This window comes from Callospermophilus lateralis, chromosome 8 (assembly GCF_048772815.1).
Source record: "Callospermophilus lateralis isolate mCalLat2 chromosome 8, mCalLat2.hap1, whole genome shotgun sequence".
In the NCBI taxonomy this organism is placed as follows: Eukaryota; Metazoa; Chordata; class Mammalia; order Rodentia; family Sciuridae; genus Callospermophilus; species Callospermophilus lateralis.
The window spans coordinates 137,687,867-137,708,088 of NC_135312.1; the positions used below are offsets into that span (position 1 = coordinate 137,687,867).

The 20,222-nt window shown below is 35.8% G+C and overlaps 1 protein-coding gene across 6 annotated transcripts in view; it reads right to left on the reverse strand.

Moving 5' to 3' along the window:
- The window catches only part of Bltp1 (bridge-like lipid transfer protein family member 1), a 192,073-nt gene that overhangs the window by 129,779 nt on the left and 42,072 nt on the right, over nt 1-20,222 (reverse strand). For all 6 annotated transcript variants that reach the window (XM_076864403.1, XM_076864404.1, XM_076864405.1 and 3 more), the window contains exons 12-20: nt 19,664-19,820; nt 19,143-19,221; nt 16,680-16,771; nt 15,389-15,506; nt 8,978-9,133; nt 8,608-8,705; nt 6,638-6,816; nt 6,368-6,474; nt 5,177-5,385 (exon numbers count right to left, since the gene is read on the reverse strand). In XM_076864403.1, the coding sequence (XP_076720518.1) occupies nt 5,177-5,385; nt 6,368-6,474; nt 6,638-6,816; nt 8,608-8,705; nt 8,978-9,133; nt 15,389-15,506; nt 16,680-16,771; nt 19,143-19,221; nt 19,664-19,820 (1,195 nt within the window). The remainder of the gene's footprint in view (nt 1-5,176; nt 5,386-6,367; nt 6,475-6,637; nt 6,817-8,607; nt 8,706-8,977; nt 9,134-15,388; nt 15,507-16,679; nt 16,772-19,142; nt 19,222-19,663; nt 19,821-20,222) is intronic.

Below are 20,222 nucleotides of genomic sequence, written 5' to 3' on the forward strand. Positions count from 1 at the left end.
GGGTGTCAGGACCCAGGAAAGACAGTGGGAGTATCTGGAGCCACAGGGCTTGGGAAAGGAAGTACCTCAGGGCATAGGAAGAGACCAGCGACTCTGAGGAGAAAACTGCTCTCTTTAGGGGTGTGACCTGCCTGTGATGAGAAGCAAAATGTGGTGGCCTTTTGCAAAGATGTAGGTATTTAATTCCAGACTTCTTTGCCTCAGGGTGCACGCGCGTGTGCGCGCGCGCACACACACACACACACACACACACACACACACACACACACACAGAGTATCACTGTGGGCATCTCTCCTCTACTTTGTCCCACTGCTAAGTTCCCTGTCGGGACAAGTTCCCTTCAATCTGTTTCCTGTTCAGCACATGCTCCATGCTGCAAACTCTCTTCCTTCATTTAACCTGCATCAGTCACCAACAATTAATAAACATTTGCAAATGTTTCCCTAAAAAAAAAAAAAAAAGAAAGAAACGGAATTTAAGGTAGAATAATATCACTATATCAGCACTAAATTTTAAGGTACACAAAGACAGAAACAAAAAAAATTACATATATTCCTTATAAAAAGCAGAGTTCATTGGGCTGGGTAAATTTTTTGCCTATTATGTTTTCAATATATATTTAATATGTATGTCAAAACTTGAAATTTTTAAATTTGCTTTGACAGTTTATACAAGTTCTAAATTAATTTGGTGAATGCACATACCAATATTCTTTTTTATATATACTTATTTTTTTTAGTTTTAGGCAGACACAATATCTTTATTTTACATTTATGTGGTGCTGAGGATCCAACCCAGTGCCTCACGCATGCTAGACAAGCGCTCTACTAATGAGCCACAATCCTATCCCCCAATACATTCTTTAGCAAACTTTCATACTACTAAAAATTACGTATCCAAACATAAGCAACTATCAACAGAAGCCACATCTGTAGAGTAGAATTTATAAAGAAATCTAAACGGAGACATATACATCTTTCTTTATATTTTTCTTGGTTACAATCCTCTTATTTTTGGTAAATATGTATTACTATAAATCTTTTAAAATAAAAAATTGGCATTCAATGTGCACATGGCAATGCAAAAACAAAGTTAATATCTAATAATATTCAAAACCTGATATTATACTGCAGTGACCACCCTCAGCCTACTAATTACATCATTACTTACATTTAATTAAAATATAAGTCAGCCTCATTAGTGAGATTATAGCTAAATTTGTAAATAATCCTTTTATAGCTATTCATGTGCAATCCCAAGAAAGACAGGTATTGGGAGAAATATTTAAAGAATATTTTAGGTGAAACAGTGGTCATAAGAAAGAAAACACTGTGTATATGTGTGCATTTTCCCCTTTGAACACACAGGTTTACTCCTTTAGGAATCTCCTTTTTAAATGCTAGGAAAGAAAGGGTAACCATGCAAAGCTCCAGGTTTCTACAAATCTTATCAACATGTTCCCTAAACCTTTTAACTTACATCATGCTATCTGACACTTCCTAATAGTCTTTAATAAATATAGTAACTCAAATGTTAACATTATGTGCCTCAAGCCCGAGTCACCTAGTACTTTGTCTTAAGAGCCCTCACCCACACCTGTGACTGTCCTTCCTTGTCCAACCCTGACCGCCCTAGTCCCTTCTCCAGAATTCATTACCACTATTACTATATTATTAACTAAGTATTCAGTATCCAAATCTCTGCATCTGTGAAACTGCAACAGGATACAAATAAACAAGCAATGTAAGATTAGACCCACTCTAACATCCCTCCCATGAGTAACCCTACTGTTTATGGTGTTTTAAATCTCTTCCTGATCACAGATATGGTAAACAACCAACAGTTCAATGAAAATTAAAGCAAAGTAAAAGTGCAAAATTCTGGGGAAATGTAAAATTTGGTAAAACTGCTGCTAAATGATGTTGGAAAACTGCTCTCCTCAAAGCTTCCAGTGATAAACAAGGATCTGGAAGAGTTCATTACCAAAAAGAACAGCAAAACAACAAGAACCACTGTGACACCAGGGAGACTGTTTTAAAGTGTGATCTGAATAACAGAAGAATTAAAGTAATCTCTGGAAAACAGATGAAGTCCTTAAATATTTTTCTAAAAATAGCCTCTCTTCATAATCATGCTACACATATCAACCTTAAAGTGCTATCACACTGTGCAATTACATAGTTTCAGTGGAAAAATTATGCCAAATGAATCAACACTTGATTTATTCTTTGTTCTAAGAAGTGGTGCATATTAATTCAGAAACTAAATTTGATATACTCTTGCAATAAACTTATTTTCATAGATTTGCTTTCATTTTTAAAATAAAGATCCAAACAAATCTTGGCTCATTATTTATCATGAAATGCTGTCATCTTTTTTTTTTTTTTTTTTTTGGTACTTCTGGTACCAAAAAAAACTGAACTCTGAATCACTCAAATACTGAGCCACATCCCCAGCCCTACTTTGTGTTTTATTTAGAGATAAGGTCTCACTGAGCAGCATAGTGCCTCACAGTTGCCGAGGCTGGCTTTGAACTCACAATCCTCCTGTCTCAGCCTCCAGAGCCACTAGGATTACACATGTCCCATTGCGTGCAACTTATCATCTGTTTTAAATAGATTCACTTAAAATAGACTTTTCCTGGTACCAATCATTCTCAATTATTCTCAGGTAAGTGTTAAAATTTATTCACATATCTTTCCTACTCTATCAGATATACTGTCCAGATATCTGTTACCCCTCTATCTAATTTCCTTGAAAAAAGAAATATTATTTTAGTGCTGGCACACTAAATGCTTCTAACTAAAAAACACTAAACTTAGGCGTGTTCTTTTTAATAACTGCAGTGGATTCCAGCACAACAAGTCCAGTGAATAGGCAGCACTTATCCTCAACAATTTAAATCATCCATCAAGCTATTGTGAATCCCTTTAATTTTCATTTAGAAAGCTATTACAACATTGTAAAAGCTATCTAGGTGAAGCCCCCGGCCAACATCATTCTAAATGGACACAAATTGAAAGCATTCCCTCTAATAGGGATGCCGTCTTTCACCACTTTTATTTAATGTAGTTCTTGAAACACTAGCCAGAACAATTAGACAGATGAAAGAAATTAAAAGGATACGAATAAGAAAAGAAAGACTCTAATTATTACTATTGGCCAACGATATGATTCTATACCTAGAAGACCCAAAAAATTCCACCAGAAACCTTCTAGAACTAATAAATGAATTCAGCAAAGTAGCAGAATAAAAAAAATCATAAATTGTAAATGAAGGGCATTTCTGTACATCAGTGACAAATCATATGAAAGAGAAAGGAGGAAAACTACCCCATTTACAATAGCCTCAAAAAAAAAAAAAAAAAAAAAAAACTTGGGAATCATCGAAAGAGGTGAAAGACCTCTACAATGAAAACTACAGAACACTAAAGAAAGAAATTTAAAAAGACCTTAAAAAGATAAAAAGATCTCCCTTGTTCTTGGATAGGCAGAATTAATACTGTCAAAATGACCATAGTACCAAAAGCACTATACAGATTTAAAGCAATTCCAATCAAAATCCCAAGGACATTCCTCATAGAAATAGAAAAGGCAATCATGAAATACATCTGGAAAAATAAGAGGCCCAGAATAGCTAAAGCAATCTTTAGCAAGAAGAGTGAAGCAGGCGGCATCACTATACCAGACCTTAAACTATACTACAGAGCAACAGTAACAAAAACAGTATGGTGTTGGCACCAAAATAGACTGGTAGACTGAAGGTACAGAACAGAGGACACAGGGACTAAGCCACATAATTACAGTTATCTTATATTAGTCAAAGGTGCCAAAAGCATATATTGGAGAAAGATATCCTTTTCAACAAATGGTGCTGGGAAAACTGGAAATCGATATGAAACAAAATGAAATTAAGCCTCTATCTCTCACCATGCAAAAAACTCAACTCAAAGTGGACCAACGACCTAGGAATTAAACCAGAGACCCTGCGCCTAATAGAAGAAAAAGTAGGCCCAAATCTCCATCATGTTGGATTAGGCCCTGACTTCCTTAGTAATACTTCTAAAGCACAAGAAGTAAAATCAAAAATCAATAAATGGGATGGATTCAAACTAAAAGGCTTCTTCTCAACAAAAGAAACAATCAGTGAGGTGACTAAAGATCCTATAGAATGGGAGCAAAGTTTTACCCCTCACACATCAGATAGAGCATTAATCTCTAGGATACAGAAAGAACTCAAAAATCTTAATACCAAAAAAACAAATAACTCAATCAATAAATGGGCCAAGGAACTTAATAGACACTTCTCAGAAAATAATATGCAATTAATCAAGAAATATATGAAAAAGTGTTCAACATCTCTAGCAATTAGAGAAATGCAAGTCAAAACTACTCTTAAGATTTCCTCTCACTCCAGTCAGAATGGCAGCTATTATGAATACAAACAATGGTAAGTGTTGGCAAGGATGTGGGGAAAAAGGCACACTCATACACTGCTGGTGGACTGCAAATTGGTGTAGCCAATATGGAAAGCAGTATGGAGATTCCTTGGAAATCTAGGAATGGAACCACCATTTGACCCAGCTATCCCACTCCTTGGTCTATACCCAAAGGACTTAAAAACAGCATACTACAGGGACACAGACACATCAATGTTTATAGCAACACAATTCACAATAGCTGAACTGTGGGACCAACCTAGCTGCCCTTCAGAGTAGATGAATAAATAAAGAAAATGTGATATATATACAGAAGGGAATATTACTCAGCAATAAATAATAAAATCATTGCATCTGCAGGTAAATAGACGGAGTTGGAGAATATAATGCTAAGTGAAATAAGTCAATCCCAAAAAACCAAATGCCGAATGTTTTCTCTGATATAAGGAGGCTGATTCATACTGGAAGGAATAGACGAACTTCAGATAGGGCAAAGGGGAGGGAGGAGAAGGGACAGGGTATGGAGGTAGGAAAGATGGTGGAATGAGATGGACATCATTACCTTAAGTACATGTATGAAGACATGAGTGGCATGACTTCATTTTGTGTGCAACCAGGGACATGAAAAATTGTGCTGTTTGTATAATAAAAATTGAAATGCATTCTGCTGTCACATATAACAAATTAGCATAAATAAAATAAATTCAAAAAAATAGAAGTTCTTTTAAAATCATACCTTTACACACAAAAAGGCATTTAGCAGAGGCCCATAGAGAGTTATCTGAGAATCTGGGGAGAGCTCCATTTCTACATGAAGTTTATCAGGCGGAAGTTCTGCGGGGTCAACAGGAGGGCGTGCAGAAGCAGAGGGAGAGGAAGCCACTCTGTCTGCAGCCTTCTGGGCTGGCCTTAACACAGACAGCATTGTTTCTTCCATCTCTGACACTGGCATAAATGGAGGAAGAAGAAGAGATTAATGTTTAAAGAAGGAGAAAATGACCTCTTAGAAGTTCTTCAAGCCAATATTCAGTAAGACATAATACTTAGCAAATGCAAAATCAAATAATCTTGATAATATCTACAGTAATATAATACAAACAGACCTGAGGGTCTAAAAATTAAGAAAGCAAAGAACAGACTTCATTGAAATATGGAGGTAAATGCATATATCAGATTGCATAGAACCAATGAAAAGTTCCTGTTAACATAAGCAACTTTCTCATTAGATCCCTACAATATAAATTTGAGTTACTATTAGTTCTTAAGTACATTCAGGTATTAAACTACAAAGCTGTTTTCACAGAAATAACTGGTAAGACACAGAATGACATTATCAAGTCACCACACATGTAAACAACTATCAACACTATTCTTTGAAACTTAACACACTGGGAAAAGAAACAAAGAAAATATCACTTGACTCTTGTTGTTTTTTGTGTCTCAGGTAACAGGGAAAATTACCTTCAGGAAAATATAAGTTACATGAAAGTTTTCAAAATGCATTAAAGAAACTAACACTTAACAAAATCGATTTAGGCATTTCAATTGAGGCTTCCCAAATACACAGATTCTCACACACCTTGTTTCCTACTCAGCTCTGCTGCATTGGAGTGGCAGGTCTTGAGAAAACTACTTGCCTTTTCTGAGCCTATTTCTTCAACTCCAAGCTGAGAATAATATCCACCTCAGAGTTGTGATAAGGATTAAATGAGATAATATAAGCCAGAAAACTACTTGGCCCAGTGCCTGATTATATAGTAAATGCTCAATAAAGGTTAGCTATTCAAAATTATTTTGCAGATGATAAATTTATATAATTATTTTAGAAGAATAAATGCACTTCCAAATTTTTTATTTTCTGTATTTTTAGTGATTATCAATCATAATAACCACTAATTCAAAGTATAAATTACATAAAAGTACTTACATGATTGTTTCAGCTGTTCATCTGCCTTTTGCGGATAAATTGGATGCCAGGTGTAATCAATTGTAAGCAGTACACTTGGAACAGTCCAGCACTCAACCCAACCAGCTCTTTGAAGAATAAGAAAGTTTCTGGTCAGATACTTGTTCCTTTAATTGTATACAGACACTAAGTACAGATAATGAAACTTTATAATTAGTATTTTAAAGAAGAAGAAATGTTTCTCCACATGTAAGTATAAAACGCTTAGGTCTCTGATTGTCATGTACTCACTTCTCCTGAGTGATATTGCGCCACTTTGGTTTAACTGTTTTCTGGCCACTCTGGCATTCAGCAGGAATACCAGCATCAGGACCCATCTTACTCGGGTGACAATTCTTTACCAGCATAAATAATGAATATTTACTAGGGTGGCAATCTGGTAGAAACAAATGAAGATCAACATCTTCTCCCTAAAACACAATACATAATAACCCAAAGTAATAAATTCAGTACATACATATGTCAGGTCACTACTTAGAGCCAAAACTATAATAATCTTAAAAACAAATTAAAATGGAAATAAAATTTGAATGATAAATGCCTGTAATAAGGTTTTAGACAATAAAAAAAAGAGAGAGAGAAACAGTATAGTTTCCACATAACAGTAAAGAGATCATCTTTCATGGTGACCCATGAATATTTTATCTGAAACTCACTTGAGGGGAGAGGAGCTCACTAATACAGGCTCAAATGGAACATGTTCTGTAGTCTTCAAAATTTGAAAGGCAGTATTGTTATGGCTGGTGTGAGGCATCCCTCAAGGCTCCTGTGCTGATGCAGGACTGTTCAGAGTTGCAGAGCCTAGACTTGAAGAGCTTGACATGACCTGTCTTTCTAGTCTGCATGGACTGGCTGGTGACCACTGCATCAGGCAGGGCGTGGCAGGCAGGAGGGAAGTTCGTCCTGCAAGAGTGTGTCTGCCCTGAGCCTCTTTCCTTCCGCTCCTTCCTGGCTGTCATGAGCCTGCTGCGTTCCTCTGCCTCACCTCAAGCCCAGAGCAATGGACTCAGGTGGCCATGCACTATATCTCTGGAACATGAGTCAAAATGAACTTTTCCTCCTCTGAATTGTTCTTCTTAGTTACTTTGGTCATAGCAATGCAAAGCTAATTAATACAAATATCATCGCCTTTAATTTTTAATAAGTCTCTTCTTCAATTGATGTTGAATAACTCTTAATTGGCATACCAGAAGGATCATAACTGGGTTTCCCTTTTTTCTCTATATTGCCAGGGTTCAATATCCAACTTGGCAACTTACTAGCTACAGGACAAGTTGTATAAACTCTGTTTCTCTGTTTTCCAATCTATAAATGTAGGTAACAGCAATGACTATCTCAAAAGGCTTGTTCTGAGAAATACATGAGTTACTACAGGGAAAGAGTTCATATTATGAATGTAATGCACTCCTCTACTGTGATGTATGTAAGAAATAATTTTTAAAAACTGTAAGAAAAAAAAGGTACTTTGCTTTATGTCTTTCAAATAAATGTTATTTCCTAAAGAAAAAGAAGAAAAGAAAATACGGCATTGCCTTGGAGGTGCTCTGTGATTCTGACTTTTATTACTTGTTTTGACAACTGTACTTCTAACACTAACAGAATATGAAGGTGTTTGCTCATTTTGTATTTCATTAGTATTAAATAATGCATATGTGATTAAAAAATATGTATTAGGCGTAAACTGCTCCTACTTTTTTTTTTTTTTTTTTTGCCACCATAACAAACAACTTACTCCTGATTGTCCATCCCCTAAAATTAGGTCTTCCACAAAATCATGAGTTAAGAAGTACATTAAACTTGCCTTTGAGATAAAGGGAAGGAAGGAGCTTGTGGTTCTTCTCCCTGAATTCACAGCTACAATTAGCAATCAACATAGGGAAGCATAAAATTAGTTCCTAGACCTTACAGCTAGGAGAGGTTCTTAAGAGAATATAGATGAGCTACAGAGATCAGAACTGAGCACCAAGAAAATAAACAACTCTGGAGACTTTTTTTTTTTTTAATTGGTCAATTTCTTAGGAGCTGTTAATTCTGAAAATAAAATAACAAGAACTCCACGACACTCATGTTAGGGACACTGGAAGAACACTGAAACGCTTTAGGGTGGCAAGGAGACAGGCAAGGGAGAGGAAAGGTAAGCCCTGGGGAGTCACACATACAAATAAACCCATGGAACTGTCAATGCAAACAGTGATACGTACTCTTAAAGAGAACCTGGTGTTACATGTAGCTGGAACAAAGTCCGTAAAAGGCAAAGAAAAATCAATGTTCAGTGTTTCCCCACAAGCTGCCAGATACACTAGAAAAAGAAAAAAAGAAGTAGTAAATTTACTTTTAATGCCAATAAAATTTAAATATAAGTATTACTTTAACTGCATACCTAAACAAAATTAAACGTAAGAGAAGACATTCAGTACAAAGCATATTCTGAAATGGTCCTGAAAATTTCACAAGATAATGGGGGAAAAAAACAATTCTAGTACCTATTAAAACTACAAAATCAATACTAATTTTCTTTGTTATTATGTATTGAAATAAAAATACTGATCCTAATTTTTTTAAATTTCTTACCATTTTCCTGTTGTTTAGTGGAACAGTCAATCCAATTGTGCTGATTAGCAGCCCAAATCATTTCAAATTGATGAAACATGATTTTAAAATTCCATGTATATGGAACAAATGAAAAAATGTCTGGAGCACTATCACTCGACCAGTCTTGAATCAAATCTAAGAACATTGGGGTACAAAACAAAGTTAAATAAAATTAAGAAAAAAACAAATACATACAGTCTAACAACAGTCAAAATGAATTTGTCCTCTGTAGGTATAAAGAATTTTATACTAAAATATTTTCACAAAATTTATTAAATGAGTTACTAGTCAGTTTCAAATTAAAAATTTTATTCATCTAATATATCTATTTTCTCAAGAAATTTTTGAAAACAGAAAAAAATAAATGTTGCCTGATATTTCATAAATAATTCAATGCTGTAAATACGTTTCCTTCTAATTCTTTTTCTGTATGGCTTTTTATACTATACTATGTTTTGTGTTGCTTTTTGACTGAAAAATACCTTCTTATGTTAATTTACTCACAATTACATAAATTTTGTTTATTAAAGAGATTTACCATTCAAGACTTGTTTTCCACACTCTTGGACATTTAGACTCTCACCAATTTTTTTTTGCTACATATAACATGTCAGTGTGTACTTTTGTGCAAGGTGTTGTACATACTTAGGATTACTCTCAGAACAGATTCCAGAGAGGGCACCACAGAGTCAAAACTGAGGAATTTTCAAGGCTGTTACAGAGCACCAAGATGCTTCCCAAAAGAATCAACCACTTGTACTACTACCTGAAATGCACACATGCTGCATATTTCGTCATATGCTGTGCTGCATCATACTTACTCCTACCTATGTCTCTGGTTTTTTTTCAATGGGGTAAGATAGGTAGGTGGTCTTGCTATTTCATAACTGAAAAAATAAACTCATTTTAAATGAATTTCTTCATTACAAATATAGTTGAACATTTTTAATGTTTATTCACAAAACAAGTATCTACTCAGTATTTAGCTGTGTACATGGTGTGATTTTAAAGGTGAATAAAACAAAGCTAGGTTTTCTTAGAATTTATAATCAATCATTATTAATTGCTGATGAGTTATAGATCTTAATTTAGTTTGTAAAACTGTGTTCATACACTTAGTCTATTTATCTTCTGGTACCTTGCTTTCTTGTTTTTAACTGCAGACGCAAAAGCTCTCTCTATGAAGATATTAGCTTTGATCTACACAGTGGTTTCCAAAACTCTTTCTTCTACATATCATTTATATGTACTGTATACTCCCAGCAATAATATCTTTTTTACAGAGGTGTCACACTCATCTTTAAAAAAAACAAAAGCAAAAACAAAGAAACGGGTCCTTTTTAGTGACATGTATGTTAGGACTGATGTTCACATAAATGCGTGGAATGTGGTTTGCTTCAGTTCCGCCCCCAGCACATTCTCCTTCCTTTCCCTCCTCCTCCCCACCGTACTCCTTCCTCTACTTGACTGATCTTTCTGCGAGTTACAAACAGTTATTGGTTTGGGGTATTTTTCTTTCTTTTAGTGAGTGCCTTGTGAATGTACACGACAGCGATCACATTTCACCCACGAGACAGTCACTCCACTTCCCGTATCTCATTCCTCCTCCCTCCCCTCAATCTCCTTCTCCAGGCCACAAACCTTCCTTCTATTTTTGATGAAATTCTCTCCCCTTTTCCCTTTCTCTCTGAAAAAGGGGGACAGAATTCCATCGAGCTCATCTGGGTGCTCACACTGTGCCACAGCACAGTGTCGTGCCTGTGAACTCAGAACTTGTGCCTGTGGAAGAAGGAACAACTGGAAGCAAAGTGACGCCACACCGACTGTGAGGCCAGACTGTGCTGGGTTGAAGCTCTGCTCTACTCCATCAGCTAAGCAATCCTGACATTATGGATCAATCCTATCAGTTTTCTCTTTTACGGAACAAGGACAACTTCCCAGACTTATTAGGAGAACAGAGATGATTTGTGTGACGTTTTAACAAAGTAACTAGCAAAATGTAAGCACTCCACAGTGGTAACATTTATTAAAGATACTTAAAGGAAAATTATAGTCTACTACTACTTAGTTTTCTTTGACTCTTAAGGGGAGTCTTTAAACTGAAAAGCATGAGTGAAATTCAATAATGATTATCTTAAGTATATTTATCTTATGTATCATAGGAATCCATCTAAAATCCAGCTGCCACATATAGAACAGGTACATATATTAGAGGGAAATTCCTGCCTTATTAAAATGGCAAAATAATACATTTAATATCAAGCTCCAACAACTTAATATTAATTAGACATAGAGTTTCACTATATCCATAATAAAAGGCATATGGCTTTAATCTATTCTACTAATAAAAATGAGAAAATTCAATTTATCCAATTTACCTTCACTCATGCAACGTCATCCTTCACACGATGCTCGCTTCTAACCCTTGCTTTTCAGAGCTGCCATGCCTGACTAACCTGGCTCTAGCCCACTTCCAAACCTTATTCTTTAGCATGGTACTTAGGTACTATGGCAATGTAAAATAATCTCTGGAATTAGCCAACTCCTCAGTAAAAGTTATTATTCATGAGGCTGGTTTCCTCACTTTTCTCCCTGGTAAAAATTTACAGTGTAGTACTGTCATTCAGACTTCTTATGCTGTCTAAAGTATAGTCAGCCCATATCAAGGGATTTTGCACCAATGGATTCAATCAAGCACAAGTCAAAAAAAAAATTTTTTTAAAGACTACATCTGTACTGAACAGGAACTGAAACTTTTTTCTTGTCATTATTCCTAAACAATACAGTGTAATACTTATATAGCATTTACATTTTGTGCTAGGTATTCTAAGTAGCAGTGATTTAAGAATGATATGTGCAGTTTACATAAAATGTGCCATTTTATGTAAGGTACTTGGGCATCCACAGATTCTAGTATCCACATGGGATCCTGGAACCCATCCCCGCTGGATTCTCAGTGATGACTTGTACTGCTTTCATATCCTCTCTGCTGAAGGAAAACAAGCACCTTTAACCTGAGCAAGAAACTACATACACCAGGGTCTGCAGTCCAAAAATTGTTCTTAAATGTCTCCTCCACTTCCTAGCTTCACGAAGTTTGCCCAAGTCATTCACTGTTTCTGTGTGAATTCCTCACTGTTCACTTATGGATAATAACAACAGCTATTCCCTTGGAGTCATGCGAAGATGATACAAATGAACATGCTATGCAAAAAGCAAGATACCATGCTAATCTTAGTTAATTACCAACTTCATTTACAAACACCATTTTGGACCTGAATACTCATCCTTATTTTCTCCAACTACCTGCAGCAGATGGTGATTTCCTGTGCTTAGGTCTCACATGTATTTATTAGACTCACCATTCACATCTACCCTAATCATACATACTGTCTCATAGTGTTTCATTTGTCTATGTCTAGTGCACACGCCAATGAACTTGAGATTAATAATATAACACAAAAGATGCCCATGAGTAACAGGCCCATAATTCTCTGTGGGCAGATGCCACGTTTAGTGCTTGTTTTGAACCAGTAGAATGTATACTATTACATTTCTCTACTTTACTCTACTATTAGTTAACAGAATAAGATGTAATTACTAATAAACATAAATTCAAGTAACCTACTATCTCAGGAAACCAATGTAATTTTGTAAAGTTATTTGCCAATTACTAGTTTAACAAATGTTACTATTTTAATAACATCTGAAATTTTATAAATAGCAAATTTCTATGTTAATAAATCTTAATTTAATAACCTCTTTAAAATTTCAACAAATTATTCCATAATAGAGCTTCCATACCATATAGTTTTTACAGCATCCTTACTGAAAAATTTTAAAACTATGATGTCAAAATATTTTTATTAGGAAACTCAAGAAGCACGTCAACATGAATTTCTCTCTCCCCAAAAGCTTCTTTCGTTACCAAATGGAAAGCACATTCTTCATGACTACCCTCCTCAACTGCGCAAGGAGTTCAGAAGCTATCAAGATGGCCAGCTAAATGTTCACCTGAAAAACCCACCAACCCTGACTTCATGATTAAATTGTTAGGTTAATACCACACCCCGTGAAATGTCAATCACCTGATAGTAAAGCCTTGCTCATAGTAAATCAAATTTCAGTATTCCTGGAAGAGCCTTTAGTGTCTACCTTTGCTTCAAGTTATCCCTCCTGATACTCACTATTACAGTTCCCATAAAGCTATCTTTGAGAGCTTGATGAGAAAAAAGTCTATCTTACTGATAAGTGATTGGCATAGGAAGGCTATCAAGAAACAGGCATGGGACTGGGGATGTGGCTCAAGCAGTAGCGCGCTCGCCTGGCATGCGTGCGGCCCGGGTTCGATCCTCAGCACCACATACAAACAAAGATGTTGTGTCTGCCGAGAACTAAAAAATAAATATTAAAAAATTCTCTCTCTCTCTTTCTCCCCTTGTCTCACTCTCTCTTTAAAAAAAAAAAAAAGAAAAAGAAAAAAGAAAAGAAAATAAACAGGCATTCCCTCATAACCCGATGGTTAACTTCTTTCCTGGTTAACTTCTTTCCTGTAGTTTTCTACTAATAGAGAAAGGAATTCCAGCACCATGCCCAAGCATGCTCACTCCAAGTCTAAGGCAATACTACTCCACAGAGTCACCCTATTTCAGAGAATAAGTTGTAGCTTTAAGAACAATATAATATGACCAAATATTAAGCTATTAAGCCTGGAAGAGGAGAATTTAAATGATGATAATGTCTGTTTTTGTTCCTTTCAATATAATTTTAAATTTCTCCAAATGAATCTTAGGAAAAAAAAATAACCAAAGGAGTGAATTTCAAAAAGGTGAAGCATAAAAACTGGAGTCACAGAAAGAAGATAATGTATGGAAAATCTCCCGTAATTTAGAAAATGTGTACTTGGCTATTTAAAAATAACAAATATTCAGTTTAAATGAAAGTGCTACTACAAAAGAAAATTTTAAAATCATGAACAATTTATATTCACTAAGAGAAGGATTAAGTACGTGAAAACAGAAATCTACTTTAAAAGATTCATGGTTAAAACTACAAAATCTTGAATAAGAGGGGAAAGGCTACAGTCAAAAGTAGCTGATGTAAGGGACCACTGAATTGGGACACGGCTCAGTCAACCTTACTAAGCTGTAAGCTCTAAACAAACTGTTTCACCTCTCTAACTCATTTCCCCCCGCTGTAAATAAGGATAACAATGAAATTCATTTTGTAAGGACTCAATTATTTAATATGTACAAATTCCTTAAGACATTTTTTCGTAAATATGAACTGAAGTATTCACTCAGTGTTCATGTCACTGGGACTCTCAAAATTCCTACTTGAGTAGAACACTCCAGACACTGCCTCAAGCCTTCACAAACAGTACCTAACTCCAGCAAGGCAGAAGCTCTGCCGGTCCACAGTTGAGGCTCCTGTTCAAACAACAACAAGCACAGGGGACTCAGGACAGAACATGTTACAGTAGAAGACATTTTAAGATGCCAAAAATCCAGCAATAGCAAAGTAGAATGGAAACTTTTATTCCTATTTCACAAATAAGGCAACTGAAACAAACAATGAAGTAAAGTAGCCAACATCGCCCTGGTAAGTAATGTCAGGACAGCACTATGGAAGCATGCCTTAATCTCTACCACACCCCAATACACCTACTGGCACTCAGCACAGACCATACATTTGTAAATGACTGATGGACAGTTGGGCAGATGGGTGGAACAAACAGTTAAGCAATATTAGGTTTCCGTGGAGTCACCATCAATCCTACCATTGAGACCAACTCTGTGGAGTTACTTATAGAGAAGAGATCAATAAATGCTACTTATTTTTATAGAGTAATAATTATTACTCACAGACCAGGACTATAGACTTGGTCATTAACACTCCCAAAATATGTATAGATAGCAAGAGGTAAAGAACTTTTTTCAACTACAGATAGCATCAATTTAAATGCCAATGGGAAAGTTAAACAGGGACACTAAGAATAAAAACAACAATATTTGTCTATTTGAGTATACTATAGTAAGCTGCAATAATTAAAATGAAACAATGAAGTTATACTGATGCCTAATTGGGGAAGACAGAAAAATGGATTCACCAACCTCATCTTAACCCCTTACTAAACTGATATAAAACACTAGCCTAAATTGAGTTTTTTAATTTCCTTCTACACTCAATTTTGGGATAATATTTTTTCTTAATTGCGTTAGAACATAAAATGCCTATATTTAAACTTTCCCTTTTATATTCTCAGCCTAAAATTACCTGTAAAATAAAGTAAGAACTATGTCATCAAAGTATGTATATTGAATTTAAAAGTAAAATGAATACAAAAAGGCTGTGATAAATTTTACTATACCTGTATTTACTAAGAAATACCTGTAAAGAAGTTCTTCTGTGCAAAGATGAAGTGGTAGGTGGCTTTATAAACTTCCAATTCACACTGCCACGTCTGTGGCATGTTCCATACTCGGGGGTAGCTGGCATTGATATGGAACTGCAGGACAAACGTTAGCAACAACGTTAAAGCTTGAAATGCGACATTGTGTGCACAGCATTAGAAAAGAAGGCTCACATGCTGATGAGTAATTAAAATTTATTTTCCCACTGAGCTGAATAGAAGGTCCCTTAGAGATTTTAATCTTGCTGAGGCTGAAGGTCAGTGTCTCCAGTGACATCCAGCTCCTATGAAGCCATGAAGGGGTCAAAAAACTTGAACAATGGCAAATCAGGTTGAAGTTCTGACATGGGACTCTAGCTAAGCCAATGGGTAGCAACCAGTGCCCCCAGTTTCTCCTTTCTCTCCCTCATCTGTGGAGTGGGAGGCTCAGAGAGAGGGTGAGTGGAGTGCAATGCACACTGTCACACTAATGGCATTAGTACTTCTCCTAAGGATGGCGTTTCTGTAAAGCATAAAGCTGCCTGCCTAGGAGCAGCACTGCCACACAACCTGCATTCTCTAGCACCAGCTCAAGAATTCATGAAAATGCTAAATATGAAGTTTAATATATATTTATGGTATCTGAAATGGTCTTGGTATCTGGAAAATCTTCTTGTTAATATACACATGTCATGTATGAGATGTTTGTTTAAAGGACCTTCAGGGAATACCAACTGTCCTATTCCACCCCAGCTTTTGCTGTTGCAGTCATCATTCTCTGATTTTAAACATATCTGCCTGGTCAGCGAGTCCCCATCCTGCAATTTTCATCATGGGCATTTCCACCAGGCTTCTGTTCCCACATAGAGCAATCCAGAGTATCAGTAAGATTCTCCTCCTTTTGCCTTATTTATCAAGTGAAAAGCAGAATGAACATTATGTAAGCCCTGAGGAAGAATCCAACAGGGCCAGGAACATGGTGAAAAATAACCTTATAGAGAAAGGAAAATGAGGCCAGCCACAAAATCAAGTTTGAAAACAATATTCTAATGGCTCTTCTCTTTTTCGTTGCCTTCTTTTCACTTCCCACACACTAGAAGCAGAGCCACAGAGAGACGCCAAAGGAAGCCCAGAGCACTGGGAATCGACTTCTCTTCTCAAGGATGGGGTGAAGAACACCTGGTGGTCCTCGAACTTGAGGACAGGTCATTCAATGACTTCCTGGCTAATTAAATTTTATATTAGAAAATGAAAACCAAGTTTGCTCATAATCGTACACTTCAGACTTACTGCTAACATTTCTGCTTCTAAAAGGGTCCGGTACTGCATGCTGGTGGTGGCATCAACATGTAACAGCTGTCCTTTAATTGCAGGGGTATAACCTAATAAACACAACAATCAATCAGAACAAGAAAAAAATCATGCAATTAAGAGTTCTGGACTAGAACCAACTCCTGCAACCTCACAAAGAAGAAATTCCTGAAAAATGGTGATCGATCACTAAATATACCCAATGACAGGGAGCTTGCTAACATAATAGGGGATCCTTCTCATTTTAAACAGCTCAGAAGAAACCTCCATCTCCACACTGTATCTATCCTCGCTTTCCTTTCCAGTGCAAAACCACAGATGACTCTTGGTTATCCGCAGGGAACAGGTACCAGGAATTCCTGTGGGTACCAAAGTCTACACAGGCTCAAGTTCCTCATACAAAATGACATAGTATCTGCATGTCACCTACACTCACTCTCCCATATATTTTATCTCTAGATTACTTTTAATATCTAATATAATGGAAATGCTGTGTAAACTGTTGTTATACTATGTTGTTTAGGGAATGAAAACAAAGGGTCTGTATGTGTTCAGTACAGACAGAATTTTTTTCCTAATATTTTCCACTCACAGTTGATTAAATCCATGGATGCAGAATCCATGGACACAAAGGACTGACTATGCATGTCTATTCTCTTATCCAACTACTTACTATAACTGCAGCTCCGATGATTTTTTCTTTTCCATTAACAAAAGGGTACACATTTTTATCATTTTCAACTGTTCTATATATAATCATTTCCAAACAATATTTAATCCTGAAGTATTAACAATTTCCCAACAATACACACATTTTCAACAAAATTAGAGAGCATTACATTTCCTTCTTTGATGAAGTCCTCGTGGATGTACACTAATTTATAGTCATTAACAGATGGCTAGTTCCATAGCCATCCTGTTCTGAGCCTAGTTTTCTCCTCCAAACACCTGAATCTGATAACCTTTTGGACTTAATTTTTACATTTTCCTTTCCTTTTCCCCCCAGAGAGTCATCTTAAAAGCCAACTAACCTTTATACCCAAAAACCTAACTGGGCTTTCCTTAGATACCAAACTCAAAGAGTGCAAAACCTGCCACAACCCTATGCTCAAGCACTGATCCCCTCCATCCTGGGTGACTCCCCTTACTCTGGTGTGTCATTATTCGTACCATTATTTATACACTGTACTAAAATGCACAAATACATTTTCTATGCAATCATCAGTTTAAAAAAGATAGATGCACTCCCTTAACTAAACTGCTATCAATTCTGTGCAAACTCAAACTGCTTTGTTTCCTATCATATACCATAAGTAAGGTCTTTCTAACAGATGCTTCTTTCCAACTGCCTACTCTGAATCATCCAGTCCTATAGAATCTCAGGCCTCTCCTTCAGGACTTAGCACGATGATTCTTTTGAAACTTGCACAGAATTTAAGATCTAACTTGATTAGAAAATTGTCCCCTTCTCTCTAGGCAAATAATTTAATTATGTAATAACTTAATAACCACAGGCACAACAAAATATTAAAATAGTCAGACATCTGCTAATGGGAATAAAAATTAGTACTGCTATCACAGAAAATAATATGAAGCTTCCTCAACAAGTTAAAAAGAACCACCATATCTCTCAGCAATCCCACTGCTGGGTACATATCCAAAGGAAATAAAATCGCTATGTCAAAGAGACACCTGCACACCCATGATCACTGCAGCACAAGAGCTAAGAAATGGAAGTTGCCTAAATGTCCACCAACTGGTGAATACATAAGAAAATGGTATTTCATTTTCTTGAAATGAAACACACAATGGAACAGCCATAAAAAGGGATGAAATTCTGTCATTTACAACAACATGGATGGAACTGGAGGCATAAGTGAAATAAGTCAGGCACAGAAACATAACTATCACATAATCTCACTCATGAGGAACCTAAAAAGTTGATGTCATCAAAGTGGAGGGTAAAATGATGGTTACCAGAGGCTATGGAGAGAGAGGGCAGAGAGAAACAGGGGAGAGGAGGATGGGGAAAGATGTATCAATGAGTGCTTCATTTTACACAGAAGAGGACTAAGAAGTTCTGATGTGCAGTTACACAATAGGGTGACTGTGATTAATGATAACGTACTGTGTGTTTCAAAAGCTAGATGAAAGGATTTTGAATGTTTTTACCATAAAGGAATGATAAGTGTTTGAGGGACGGACGAACGGATTTATCCTAACTTGAATACTACCCAATAAATGCATCAAAACATCACACAGTACCCCTTATAAATACAATCTTCTGTTTTTACATATTAACTAAAAAATAAAGTTAATTAAAAGATAAAAACATTAAAATGTTTAAAATTAAAACCTATTAATATCACTCTAAGAGGATTAAAAACTATTATTTATATATTACTTTTCTAATCATTAAAACTAAAAATAATCATATCTTACCATTTTCTTCAACTGTCATTGGAATATTAATTTCTAAATATGAGCCAGCTCCTACATTCACATGTACAGCATTTGTTTCCTGCCAAAAGAAATTTTAACTCATATAAAAGATTTTCATTATATTCCCATCATCTTTACTTTTTAGTTATTATCACAGAAGAAATAATTATCAATTGATATGCAATAAAAACAAAAGTTCAAATTTATACTAAAAATACACAAAAAAAATTCAGCCAGATTTTTCACTCGGCTAATGAATGAAAGTTCAGATAGTTCATTCAGATGATGAACCAGAACAGAACATGCAGCCTGACTATCGTCACCATCATCGCCATCAACTCTTCTAGTTTGGGCATGTAGTAAAATTATGATGAAAGCAGCACACATTTAACTATTTGGGGGAAGAAGGAAGAAGCTCATGGAAATGAATCTATGTATAAAATAAGTCAAAAGGGAAATATTCAAAAAAATAGTTTTCAAATTCTAAATAAGATTTTCCACTTCATTATTACAATTATTACCCTATTTTTAGTAAACAGCAAGTCAATCGTAGCATCTGCAATAATATTCATTCGTAGCTCAAAAGCAAGAATCTGTCTTGGTCTTCCAGGCTGTGCAATTTCAGAGACTTTCAGAATTTGATAATCAGGTGGAAAGAAAAACTTCCATAAGCAATCCCTATATGAGAAAGTAGAAAGAGCAATGTCCTGTTATTCAAACAACATAGTCTCCGAGAAGGGACCCAAATCAACATTCTATCTTTATATTACCATTGTTACCCTGTTTTAAAATAAGACTGTTTTCTTCAATGTTTTACACTTCCAGAGATCAATGAGCTTTCACACTCTGAGACCCAGCTGAGACACAGGCAAGACCAATTTTGACTAATCAATTGTTATGAGCAATTAAAAAGATTTTACAAGTTTTTCAACTGTTCAAATGGTCAAAAAAAAAGAGAGAGAGAAAAGAACTGACAAAGGATAGCTTAATTAGAATGATTATTTCACCCTGGATTCATTACTTAACCTTTCTGAGAAGTTCTGACCTGCTTCCGTATCCTTAACACAGGAAAAACGTAAC